The sequence below is a fragment of the Paramormyrops kingsleyae genome, chromosome 3 (assembly GCF_048594095.1).
Source record: "Paramormyrops kingsleyae isolate MSU_618 chromosome 3, PKINGS_0.4, whole genome shotgun sequence".
NCBI classification, from domain to species: domain Eukaryota; kingdom Metazoa; phylum Chordata; class Actinopteri; order Osteoglossiformes; family Mormyridae; genus Paramormyrops; species Paramormyrops kingsleyae.
In genome coordinates this window covers 27,096,462-27,110,246 of record NC_132799.1, presented here as the reverse complement: position 1 = coordinate 27,110,246, position 13,785 = coordinate 27,096,462, and the positions used below count along the sequence as shown (strand labels likewise).

General features: G+C 48.4%; 1 protein-coding gene across 3 annotated transcripts in view; it reads left to right on the top strand.

Annotated features, from left to right (window-relative positions):
* LOC111857236 (protein bicaudal D homolog 1-like) overlaps nt 1-13,785 on the top strand; it is a 31,571-nt gene that overhangs the window by 14,580 nt on the left and 3,206 nt on the right. For 2 of the 3 annotated variants that reach the window (XM_023837879.2, XM_023837887.2), the window contains exons 3-9: nt 1,966-2,178; nt 4,589-4,741; nt 5,277-5,672; nt 7,285-8,355; nt 9,391-9,542; nt 9,620-9,830; nt 12,974-13,059. In XM_023837879.2, the coding sequence (XP_023693647.2) occupies nt 1,966-2,178; nt 4,589-4,741; nt 5,277-5,672; nt 7,285-8,355; nt 9,391-9,542; nt 9,620-9,830; nt 12,974-13,059 (2,282 nt within the window). The remainder of the gene's footprint in view (nt 1-1,965; nt 2,179-4,588; nt 4,742-5,276; nt 5,673-7,284; nt 8,356-9,390; nt 9,543-9,619; nt 9,831-12,973; nt 13,060-13,785) is intronic. The other variant, XM_023837895.2, reaches the window with a different exon arrangement.

Sequence of the window (13,785 nt, the reverse complement as noted above, 5' to 3'; positions counted from 1 at the left end):
GGTCGGTTCGATTTGGTCGAATCTGTCTTTTGATGCCGGGAAAAGCTGTCTGATGAGAAGACTAAATTAAATTTGAAATTTCAAACGTGATTTTAAAAACCATTTTCTTTCTCTAATGGTGTGACATCGGCAAATTTTCCTTCTATTGTATCGCCTGAAATAACATCGCGTTCGTTTTAGGGTGTTATTCCACTCGTCCGCACTGGCCGGTCGCCGCTCTTTCATAAGCCCGCCGTAGGTACATATTATAAAATATGTACATGGTGCAGAGGGTGGGGTGTTTCTGAAGGACGCTTCGGGGGAATGGGCTATGAACTTGAATAATATCATTTGTTGCTTTGCAGTGCGTTTTTCTATTAGACGTGCGTTTCTTTATTTTGAATTTTATTGCGCTTTCTCGTTTTTATTTTGAATTGCATTGGCCTTTCTCGGCCACCATAGGTAGCACCGTATGGAATCTTCTTGCTTGTGTTTCTCTGAATGTTGAGGGGGGGAGCAACATATGGACACATGGCGTCACTTGGCTCATTTTCATTCTGTAGTTTATATACTGACTAGTTCTGCTCTCTGATCCATGACAACCACAGGTACCATAGTCTATGGAGGTGTTGGTGGGTGGGTGGTGGTTATGGAATGCAAGCTTAACAGCGATGTAGCATGCCTTTAATATATTACATTTCATATACATACCTTCAGAGTGTGTTATTAATACTACTACTACTGATGATTATTATTATTATAAGAGGAAATTGCTTTCTTAAGCTATTTTCTAAATTCATCTTGGTTGTAGATATTTGCCCAGTTGGCTGCTTCCCAGAGTGTAGTTAGTGTAACCTGCCCTTAAAATCATTCAGCAGCGTACAATGCGCCGCCCTTGTGGTGGATAATTGCTGCTCTTTCTCCGCAGTGAACAATAGTGCCAAGCTCAACGGATGTAACTATGATAAATTACCACTCTAGGAGAATCCTAGAGAGGAAGCAGTCCAGCTTGTAGCTGATTCTGGGCTTCATTATTCCATCTGATGTTGGTTTAATAGAATCAAATAACTAGTAAAAAGTACGTTCACATTACAGTAATGATTTGGTTTATTGCATGTTACATGATCATAAATCGTCAAATGCATTTTATAATGTAATATTTTGTAATAATTATTATAAGATACTTATAACATGCATTGTTCAGTGGCACTTTATTTTTTAGAAAAAAATAAAACGATTTAAAATGATAGATTTATAACACGAGTACTCATCTGACCACCAGGGGTCTCTGTTGAGTCAGGAGCGTTCCTGTAAACGGGTACAGATGCACACCAATACGGCCATCCTGTTTGCAGTTACCCTGGCGTCCCTCTGGATATTTAACCTTCCATGTACTGTCTTACCTCCAGTTTTGTACGATCCGATTGGATGTCGTGGAGGTGAGAAAGCTGAACTGTTCTGTCAGTTGTTATTCTCTAAAACCCTGCTAACAGTATCAGTGGATCAGGTGTGACAGCATTATGACTGGATGTTCTCAATCACTGGCTGAAATGTAGTCAAGCTCCGCCCTGTTCTGGTTAGATCAGTTTCTGCACTTTATGGTGAAGGTGGCCTGTCCCCAGCACACTGTTCAGTGCACCTCTGTCACATGAGTAGGGTCGAGGAACAGTCATGCGCACAGGTGGACCATAGATACGTCCTTGCATGGTGAGGAATACGGCAGCTACCAAGACAGATGTCCCTTATTGTGTCAAATCCCTGGAGTTGAAGCTTCATGTCACATTCTACTTAGGAAGCCTCATTTCTCCGCCTAAAGTGTACTAGTGTTCTAAGAAAAACAAGTTATACTTTCTCCTTGTATCCAACTCCGTCTCACGCTACATAAAAATAGAATGAACGTATAATAGATCTTTTATGTGCCATTCCTGTGCCATTCCTCGGAGGTAACATGAATGTTCTGTTGATTTTTGTGACCCCCCCCCCCAGGCCTTTGGACAGGCATACTCCACCCAGCGCAAGGTAGCGGAGGATGGGGAGCTCAATGAGGAGACACTACTGCAGGAGTCGGCGTCCAAGGAGGCCTACTACGTCACCCGGTTGTTGGAGGTGCAGACGGAGCTTAAGCAAAGCCGGGCAAGCGCATCCAACGCACTAGCGGAGAGCGAGCGGCTCAACGTCATGCTGCAGGAGTTCAGAGAGGTAGCCTGGCCATGCTCGACCTGTGGCATTCCATTCCAAAGGGATAACAGTTAATGGTACACTCCTCTTATCTTCTTCAGTCTTTTAGAATAACCTGGATCTTATTCTGACCTTTGTGACCTTTGTGTAGAGGTGTGGAATGCAAAGACTCAGAGTATCAGCATTGGTAAGGAGGCTGTGAGTGCCATTGTTGATGAAGAAACTTATCAGTGTTGATGCAGAGGCTCAGAGTATCAGTGTTGGTGAAGAGGCTCAGAGTATCAGTGTTGGTGAAGAGGCTCAGAGTATCAGTGTTGGTGAAGAGGCTCAGAGTATCAGTGTTGGTGAAGAGGCTCAGAGTATCAGTGTTGGAGAAGAGGCTGAGAGTTTTATTGTTGGTGAAGAAACTTCAGTGTTGATGCAGAGGCTTAGAGTATCAGTGTTGGTGAAAAGGCTTACAGTGTCTGTGTTGGTGAAAAGGCTTACAGTGTCAGTGTTGGTGAAAAGGCTTACAGTGTCTGTGTTGGTGAAAAGGCTTACAGTGTCAGTGTTGGTGAAAAGGCTTACAGTGTCTGTGTTGGTGAAAAGGCTTACAGTGTCAGTGTTGGTGAAAAGGCTTACAGTGTCAGTGTTGGTGAAAAGGCTTACAGTGTCTGTTGGCAGAGAGACTCAGCGAGTCAGTGCTAGTCCATTGCTAGTTTCAGTGAAGGTGTTCATGGTGACAGCGCTGGGTATCTGTGTCCTGACCTGTTGGGCTCTCGTTTGTTTGATGGGAGAACAGGAAGCGTGGGAAGTCATGAAACATTAATAAACATGCCTGTTCCCACTGTGTCTGAGATCTGCTGTCACTGCAGGGCGTGCCGAGTGGATCTGGTGTGGGGGAGTTTCCCAGCACGGCTTGTACAGGATACTGCTGATAGTTTAGGCAAAGAAATACTTGCTTATGGCACCATCCTTCTGTGTATTGCCTCTGCTGTCTCTCAGTCATTTTCTCTCTGTTTTAAAATGTGCATGAAATAGAAATAACTAAATACTTATGGAGTGTGAGATCGAAATAATTTTGGAGATATGTTTCATAGGAAGTACTGCCTCCTTGTTGATTGTGGACTGGGTCACACCAGAGCATGAACGATAAGTAACTGTGGTCACATGGTCCAACTGTACCATTAATAAGCTAGCCATTCCAGCGTTATATCTGTCATCATTCTTCCAGGGTCTGTCTCTTTAAGAGATGGGAATCGAAGAGGCAGAGCCTGGTTTCCTGACTCATCATTGGATGTTTTATTTACACAGAAGCACGGCAGCTAGAGCTCCCCCATGTGTTTTGTAATTGTAGCTGATTTTCCAGACTGACCCAGGCACAGCTGTCAGTCATTTATGTATGTGTGTGTGTGTGTGTGTGTGTGTGTGTATATATATATATATATAAACACAGACACCCGTCTCGGGTATACCTATCCTTATGGGGCTCGCTAATTCACTTCTATGGGAAAAACGCTAACCATGGCAACCTTAACCCCAACCCTGCCCTAACCATAACCATAAGTAACCAAGCAAAATATGAGTTTTTGTATTTTTAGTTTTTTCATAGCAGTCACCAATTTTTATAAAAATGGATATTTATTACATCATGCGGACATTGTGTCCCCATAAGGATATGTATACTCTCTCTCTCTCTCTCTCTCTCTCAGACACACACAAATAAAAACACACACACTGGCCACTTTATTAGGTACACCTGTTCAACTGCTCGCTGAACTCGTTGATCTAATCATATATCAGCAGCACAATGCATAAAATCATGCAGATACAGGTCAGGAGCTTCAGTTAAAGTCCATGGCAGTGAGTTCACTGTACTTAACCTTCACAGTCACCATATCTCAATCCAATATGAGCACCTATGGGATGTTGTGGAACAGGAGATTTGCATCATGAAGGTGCAGCGGCTGCGTGATGTTTTATCCCGTCAACATGGACCGAAGTCCCTGGGGCAAAAGGGGGTCCAACCCAGTACTAGTGAGCTGTACCTAATAAAACGGCCAGTCAGTGTGTGTGTGTCTGTGTGTGTGTGTGTCCATGTCCTGTGTTGGGACACCCAGGTGCACAGAAGAAGCATTTCGCCTCTGCTGTCTGGGATGAGTTCCAGACCTTCATGATCCTGCACTACATTAGTGGTTGGCAAATGGATTTCAACATTTAAATTCGCAGTAGTGTCTAAAATCGTCACACTATTTTTGCCACCACATTGAGGTCTGCACTTCCTTTCTGTTCAACCACAGTGCTCTAAATTTTCTGGAATGTTCTGGAATGTTCAGGATGACGGTCACCCTGAGAGCCCCACTGGTGTCACTTCATCTTGGAGAAGCGCTCTCCTGGTTGGCGAGTTCTCGCTGGTGTTTATTGCCACCTCTCCTTTGATTTTTCCCGTCAGAGTAACGAAATCCTGGAGCTGCAGCAAAGCCGGATGAAGGACGAGATCCGGGAGTACAAATTCCGGGAGTCCCGCCTGCTGCAGGACTACAGCGAGCTGGAGGAGGAGAACATCACGCTGCAGAAGCTGGTGTCCACGCTGAAGCAGAACCAGGTCAGAGTCAGCACAATTAACACACACAGGCACATGTACTAGGTCTGCGAGGCCCTGGTACCAGTCTACCAGATAACTAGTCTAGTCCCCTAAACCAGTGTTTCCCAATCCGGTCCTCAGCGACCTACAGACAGTCCATATTTTTGCTCCCTCCCAGACAGTCCACATTTTTGCTCCCTCCTAGGTCACAGCCAGACGATCCACATTTTTGCTGCCTCCCAGCTCCCTGCCAGACGATCCACTTTTTTGCTCCCTGCCAGACAGTCCACATTTTTGCTCCCTCCCAGACAGTCCACATTTTTGCTCCCTCCTAGGTCCCAGCCAGACGATCCACATTTTTGCTGCCTCCCAGCTCCCTGCCAGACAGTCCACATTTTTGCTCCCTGCTAGACAGTCCACATTTTTGCTCCCTCCCAGGTCCCAGCCAGATGATCCACATTTTTAAACTAGGGTTATTAGTTTACTTGACTTGTTGTATCTTCACAACTTCATGACGCGTTCGGGGGCTATTACCCCCTCATCTCATGGTGTCCAGGTGGAATTCGAGGGCCTGAAGCACGAGATGAAGGTTCTAGAGGAGGAGGCGGAGCTGCTGCACAGGCAGCTGGACGAGGCCGTGCGGCTGAAGGAGATCTCGGAGAGGCATCTGGAGGAGGCATTGGACACACTGAAGAACGAGCGTGAACAGAAGAACAACCTCCGCAAGGAGCTGGCACACTACAGCAGCCTGAGCGAGGGCGTGTACGGCACGGGCCCCCATCTGGCCCTCACCGACGCTGAGGACACCACCAGGTGCAACGGGCACCCCCGCGGGATCAGCAGGGACTGCAGGTCCGCCGGCCGCAAGGGGGAGACCCTCAACCCCGTGTCGGACCTCTTCAGCGAGCTGAACCTCTCAGAGATGCAGAAACTCAAGCAGCAGCTCCAGCAGGTGAGTCCGAGCCAGGGTTGGGGGAGCGTAGATCACGGACAAGGCTGAAGAATCTCCACCTATCGAATAGACTTCTCTTGTTAAAATATGGAACAGAATTTTCCCGTGAGCCTGACCAGGGTAAGTGGTGAGAAAATGGATGGCTATATGAAATTTTCCATTTATGTTGGGTCTAAATACAATAAATTATGCAGATGGAGTAATGCTTAAGTAAGGCTAAGAATAGGCACTGCTGCAGTTTGTACAGTCTGTAGTCTGAATAATGCACAACATTCCCAGATAAAAGAGTTTGTAAAATGTGGAGATGCAGAGGGCCGGACCATATGGGTTGGACCATGTGGATCAGACGGGATGAGCCAGACCATGTGGTTTTGACCATGTGGGTTATACCATGTGGGCCGAACCATGTGGGTCATAGCATGTGGCTTGGACAGTGTGGGCTGGCCCATATGGGCTGGACTCGGTTGGCTGGTCTTCACTGCCGGCAGGCATCTGTTGGGTCGATTAGCATTAGCGAGGATGCTATTGCTGACTCTTTCTCCTAGAGCCGCAGGCACTGAGATCGTTGTCAGCGGACCGAAATAGAAAGTTGTTGTCAAGCGATCCGGCGAACGCTGCTTATCTGTGTGGGGGGAGGGTCCCAGAGTTTCAGCTGGACAGTGGGCGTCGCTGCAGAGCCGGGGAGGAGGGGCTGGGCTTGATGGACAGGTCGCTGGTTGCTAGCTTCAGCATCGTAGTGTGCAACGGACGTAGCAGGTGGCTACATCAACAAATGCTCAGTGTGCAGCCCTAGTCTTCAGGGAATTCAGAAATGTCTGTCCCTGTCTGTCTCCCTCCTCCCTTTTCCTGATCCTTACTTTGCCATGAGGCGAAACAACAGCAGCAGATTTTGTGCCGAAAAGACTTTTCCGGAGTCTGGTTTCCACTCTACAGAGGGGAAGGGGAAAAACTGCAGACTCAGGTTCTGCCCGTCGCCGTGCCTCGCGACCCATTGCTGCAGAGCCCGCGGGGGAAACACGAGCCCCGCGGACCTCCTTGGGTCCTGGGTCATCGCCTCGCTCATCTTGCTCATTTACCTTTCCTCTCCTGGGACTTTCTCTGTTTACGTATTTCAGGGGCGGGGTCCACATTCACAGCAACGAATCGGAGTGAAGCTCGTGGTCACGTGACTCTGGCAGTCAATGGTAGAGCACAACTTGTTTTGGTTTAAGTAGGGAGCTGTTTGTAAGACGCGGGCGGGTGATGTCCCAAGGCGGGATGAAGTCAGGTGACGAGGTCATTTATTCACCTGTGCCGAGTCACTAACGATGTAAAACATTCCCCTCTTTCGTCCCTCATGCCCAGACGACATCCTCCTAGAGAAGTTGACCAACCTTCCATTTTTATTTCTCTTAATTCTCCTCTGGGAAAGACTCCCCGTTCCACTCTCAAAAGTCAAATGGTCCAGCTGACTGTCCCACACTGTTCATGGGGGGGGTATTTTTATATACTCTGTGGCCATCTGTATGTAGCTGTTTATTTTATAAACGTTTGTCATGGCTGTCATAGCTGGGTGTACCCAGCAGGGGGGGTGTGTGTTTTGTGACATGTGGGTGGCCTCGCGTACCCCCAGGTGGAGCGGGAGAAGGCCCTTCTGCTGACGAACCTGCAGGAGTCGCAGACGCAGCTGCAGCACACGCAGGGCGCCCTGACAGAGCAGCATGCCCGCGCGCACCGCCTCGCCGAGCGCATCAGCGCCATGCGGCGCTCGCACTGCGATAAGGAGGCGCGCATGGAGCTGGAGGAGGAGCTCGAGAAGGACGACACCGCTGCCGAGAAGAGCGCCCGCAGCTTTGAGGTGCTGGAGTGCAAGTACAAGGTGGCTGTGACGGAGGTGATTGACCTGAAGGTGGAGCTGAAGGGCCTGGAGGAGACGCACGGGCGGTACATAGAGGGCCAGGTGCAGGAGCGGGCACGTGACGAAGCCCGGCTCTGCGCCCTGGGCGAGCAGGTGGGCCGGCTGCAGAACAGCTACCACGACAGCTGCGAGCGTATCGCCAGCCTGGAGGGGGAGCTGCGGAGCACTGCAGTGGTCGCCGCCGAGAGCCAAGCCCTGCTCAACGCTGCCCAGGACGAGCTGGTGACCTTCAGCGAGGAGCTGGCGCAGCTCTACCACCACGTCTGCCTGTGCAACAACGAGACGCCGAACCGCGTCATGCTCGACTACTACCGGCAGGGCCGGGCCGCCCGGGGAGGCAGCCTCAAAGGGTCTGAGGACCCGCGGGCGTTGCTGTCGCCCCGCCTGGCACGCCGCCTGGCCGCCATGTCCTCGGGAGAATTGCGCAGCCCCAGCGACTCACCGTCCAAGGAGCCTGCGAGGGACCCGCAGCAGGGCAGCCCGTCCCGCGGCCTTGCTGCCGTCGGCCCCTCCTCCACGTCAGAGCCCGGCCTCGACCTGCGCCGGGAGCCCATGAACGTCTACAACCTGAATGCCATCATCCGCGACCAAATGAAGCACTTGCAGCGCGCCGTGGACCGATCCCTGCAGCTGTCCCGGCAGCGTGCCGCCGCCCAGGAACTGGCGCCCGGCTTCGACAAGGACAGAGAGGCCTGCATGGAGGACATCCTCAAGCTGAAGTCGCTGCTGAGCACCAAGCGGGAGCAGATCGCCACGCTCAGGCTCGTCCTCAAAGCCAACAAGCAGGTGAGACCTGCCCTGTGGGAGTTACATGTTAGAGAAAGCCCCGCCCCAAAGCTTGGGCTCCTCCCACTGTGGTATGATGGCTGGGTCATTCTCGCAGACTTAAGTTACAGCTTTTTAGGTTTATTAAAATGATGTCATTTGCTGATCTGGTGTAATGATTACTTACACTTTGACTTACTAAGTCAGAATTCTCAGATATAAAGTACGAATTTCAACTTAAGTCAGAATTCTGAGATTAATGTGTTTTTTCTACTCCAGATGGCGGAAACAGGCTTCCATACCATTTTCACCGAAACTGGTAGCCAAATATCTCATTGCCGTAACAACGTTAAGATTAAATAACACAAACCTAGATAAAATGCTTTTTCTCAACTTTAGTGCATATCACCCACATTAAACCATCAGTTTGTGTTGAAACGGTTCATGATGTCACTGCTCGTACGTCATTTTTGGTTCAGGGCGATGACACAATGAAACCAGTGAATACATTGCTTGACATGGGCGAAACTTAAATTAACAAGAAGATTTTTAATTCAGAAACCGTGACGCTAATTGTGGCTATGAGGCTAATGCTGGTTACAGTCAATCATAATCAGCGGTTTGGTTGCCCAATAAATTACACCAACATCTGGAGAGAAAGTAATTCACAAGGCCAAGATTGTATGTCAGCTCTGTCATACCGAACATGGATATATTGCTGGAAACACATCTAACATGTTAACTCATTTGCGAGATCGTCGAGGGTGTAATACGACTGGAGCGAAGCAGAAACAGCCTCTGTAGTTAGTCTCCCTGTGGACTTTAAGACGCTGTTGCCAGTAAATTCATTCGTTCATTATGATTGTTATGATGCAGCCCTATTTTTGATTTTGTATTGGTTTTCGTTTTGCTTTTCATACACGTCGACAGACGCAAGGCCTTCGCTTTACGACTTCCTAATTGTGTTTGTGGTTTTAATAGTAATTTCAAAACAAATTGGGTAGCCCTGCATACATGGAACTGGCCGTCCATCTCTCTCTCCCCCCCCCCCAACAGACGGCAGAGGTAGCGCTGTCCAACCTGAAGAGCAAGTACGAGAACGAGAAGGCCATGGTGAGGGAGACGATGACGAAGCTGCGGAATGAGCTGAAGGCCCTGAAGGAGGACGCCGCCACCTTCTCCTCGCTGAGGGCCATGTTCGCCACCAGGTGGGGCCGTCGCCGGCAAAATCAGGGCTAGCCGTAGCCGCGATAAGGAGCCTCACCTCCGTGGCCCGCCGTTCCAGGTGCGACGAGTACGTGACGCAGCTGGACGAGATGCAGCGGCAGCTGGCGGCCGCCGAGGACGAGAAGAAGACGCTGAACTCGCTGCTGCGCATGGCCATCCAGCAGAAGCTGGCGCTGACGCAGCGACTTGAGGACCTGGAGTTCGACCACGAGGAGTCACACCGCGGCCGCGCCAGCAAGGTGGCCAAGATCAAGGGCAGCGCCCCCAAAGTAAGTGCCAGTCTGGCCGCCGCTGGCTTCTCCCCCACAACCCTCACGCCCACCCCTGCCAACACCCCCACTGAGCCGGGCAGCCCGCCCTCGCTGGAGGCCCTGCCCTCCCTGTGGACGTCCTCGGCACGGCCCCTCCGCTCAGGTCACGCTCAGTGGACGTTAGGTACCCGGATGTTCATGATAGACCCCCACACGTTCAGCGTGGACTTTCGGCCCCGTGTGACCAGTGCCGTCATGGGCTGCAGCCCCAGCCTGGACCTCTGCGTGCCTCGTACTCGCAGCGCCGGCTCCGCCCCCGCCTCGCCCTACCGCTCGATGGGGGTGGCAGGCCGACGGTCGGCGCTGTACGCTGCCAGAAATCGTACCCTTACAGATGTGATTCGCCCCTTGAACCTGATCTCCCCCCCCAACACACCGGGTCATCATATGTCCCGCACTTACAACGCGGGTGACCCCCCCCCCTGACGCCCCCGCAGCGTCACAGAGAGGAGGACAGACTGGTTTCCTGTTTCCTGTGCCTACAGTCTCTGCTACTCAGCCTGAATGTACTGTGAGACTCTCCTCAGGGATTTACGTTGTCAAGGAGCACAAGTGGTCATAGACTCTGATGGTTGGCTAGCCTGAGGGTTTGGTCTGAGCTCCAGAGAAGCTCCTCGACTGCACATGAAGCATCACCCCGTTCAAAGAAGGCGCTACCGTCGCAGAAATTTAATGTAGCCCAGAAGCCAGAATTTGAATTTAGAAATAAAACGCCTATGAAATGCATGTGAGAATATCAGATCCTTTGTGAAGATGTGTCTCCTTAATTGAGCAGGATCACTGTCCTGTGTGGATCATTCTTAAAACAAATTCAATTTGACGAAAAGATAGGATAGTCTTATCAGATAGGAAAAAATGGCTGCCATCATTCAGTGGCATTTTACACCAAGTGAACCATATCAAGTGGCTGAAATTTATTTGAATTTTTCTGAACTAAATTTTTTACTGACTTACAGAGAATGGCCTAATTTGCATAATGTACTTTTTTCTTCTGTTAGTCTGTATGTGTAATCAGTGTATAATTTAATAGGCTATACTGTGGTTTGTTTGCGACTGCTACCACCTAGTGGTGTAATTTCGTAATGACACGACGTCACATTAAGTGGCCTTGTGATACTTTGTCTTCCTCTGTGCACATAATATACTTTTCCGTATGTTGTGATGATATGTACATTGCAGCTGGAGGTTAATGTCTGATTTGATTAATTTTACTTCCAGGAAGTTTGACGATACTATGCAACTTAGAGGGCCTCCAGTTTAGGTTGGGTGGATTTAATTCAATTTTGTTTTGGCCAGTGAATGATTCTGTTAAGGTTATTTCTGTGAATTTGTTTTTAAAAATGGTAGTGCATGTCTTTTTTGATTTTACTGACAGGGATAAACGATGCCCTTGCTGTGCATTTCATTTTTTATTTTTTTTGAGTTTGTGTGTTAGCCATGGACAGTCTCCTATGTCTCGGTGACTTTTCACCAGTGAATTGTGGCATAAAAGCATTTGACAGGCAATAAAAAATCCACAGGGCTGCCAGCCATCAGCCAGGAGGGTAAGACCTTCCATGCAGTCTGATGCAGTAATATGACCTTTGATCCGGCTGTGGGTTGGGCACCGTTTACTGCGAGTATCGCTAATGCTTTACGGGGGTCAGGAAATTCACTGAAAGACACAGAATACAATAATAATCCTGCATGCAGATATCAACAGAAGCGGTACTTTACAGAGCAAGTGTTTTGAGTCTTTTTTGTTTGTTTGTTTGCTTGTTTGTTTTGACAGTGAGATCATAAAAATGACCGGCTGTTTCAAGCTGTCACATGACTGGCTGTTCTTGAAAGTCACATGACCTGTGTCATTACATGGGGCTTAAGTCGGGAACACTGGCCCATGCACCTACCATATCTTGTATATGAGACCAGCTGGCTTGAGTTTGGCCACATGCAGTTAAAACTATGTTTGAGAAAGTATGGATCATGTGACCACTGGCTGATTGCAAAGATGCAGAAGACGGTGGTCAGCAGAGAGGCAGGGCTTGTGTGTGTGTGTTCATTTTTTTCTTTTCCAGATGTTGATTGTTAGCACAGACTTGCTGTTTTGGAGTGGCTGATCAGATGGTCTGGGTCATTTGTCTAGAAACTATGGCTTAGACTAGGTTATACTTGAATGGTTTGCATAAGCAAGAAGGAAACCAGTGTAGCCTCCTCTCTGTTTTACTAACAATCACAACAGCCCAATATCCACCTCGCATCCCTTTAACCCCAAACGACTGATTTTGCCAACAATATGTGCGACAGTTCCCACATTCCGCCGGTAGATGGCACTATTTGCCCGCCACATAGTGTTTATAATAACATGTTTGTGTGATAATACAATGCCAGACAAAAAAACCTGTCAAATGCTTTTTGTCTCATGATTTTAATTTAGATTTTATTTTTAAAATACATTTTTAATTCGCGTCGAAGAAAATGTACACATTCCATACTGTACTCTCAAGTGGGTTTTATTTTCTATTGTATGTCAATGGTGCAATAACAGCAAGCGGACTAAATTAAGTAGTAAAATTCTACAAACGAATGAACCTTTTAAAAGAAAGAACCACTGAAAAATAATGTACGTGTGTGCGCATGCCTCGACCCTTGATCTGGGAATTTTTTGTAAATCTCCTGTAGTATTTCTTTTGGATATAGTGAGGAATGCTTTGTCAGGAGACGTATATTTTTGTCCATGTTTATGCCAGTTTATTTGACTGTTACTATATGCAGCACAGAACACTTTTGAGAAGCTGGGTTAGTGATCTGTATTTGTAAAATGTGAGCCGATGATGGAGAAACGTTGTTTTCAAAGAGTGCTCACTACCTCACTGTCAGTATTACCAACTGTTAGCACTAACGTTACAGAATGTTCTGTAGAGATCTTTGTGTCAGTTCCTTATTAAATGTCTAATTAAATTCGGCTGCTTGTGCTTGCTGCTGACTCGGTGAAGAAGCTGTCTTTCAGCACGGACCTCCCTGACAAGCCGTTCCTCACAGCGCCCCCAGCGTCACCGTCGGGTTTCACATCCCCGCTGATGGCAGCCGTCATCCCTCTGTATATCTGTCTAATGTGTCAGTTTCTCCTAGATTGTCAGCAGCCTGCTGCCTCACTGTCGCCACGCTCCTCACACTTAAGGCGAGGGAGAAACCTACACGTTCGCAGGTAATAGCACCCCCCCGCTCCACCCACACACACACACACACACACACACACTGAACCTCAATTACGTGTTTGGGCTAATGTGCTGAATTTGTCCTTGTATACATGCGCAATGGGTGAAATGTATGGTAATTTGTGCCATTACCTCGCATATGCACCTTAAATAAGTGCCCATTTCTGCTGTCTTGTTCAGATATTTCCACGTCTGTTGCGGTTTCTTCTTCCTTTATTCATTTTCTTAATGTCCATTTCAATTTCACACTGCACCACGTAGAACATATGGGTCCGGCGGACCCAGTTGCAATAGTTTTAATAATTATTATTATTTTTTTTTCTCAATTCGCGAATATAAAAAATGTCGTCTTTACTGCAAAAAGTCATCCCTTATGTGTGATGTAATGCAAAGTAAGAGAAGTTGAAGCTGAAACTGAAAGTAGTGGCGAAAGATGCGCCATGTTTGAAATCTTCGACTGGGTCCGGAAGACCCTCAAATGGACATAAGGGTTAACTTCCTTCTTTCCTGTTCTGCATCTCTCTCTACTTATGTTGTATGCAGGGGCGGATTAACGCACAGGCTAGATATGGCTTAAGCCTAGGGGCCCCACGTGTGCCAGCGTGCAAGGGGGCCCCCATTGGCACGGAGGGGGGTGGGGTTGGGGGCCCCACAGACTACTGTAGCCTAGGGGCCTCTGTACACCTTAACGTTGTATGTATCACAACACAACCCTG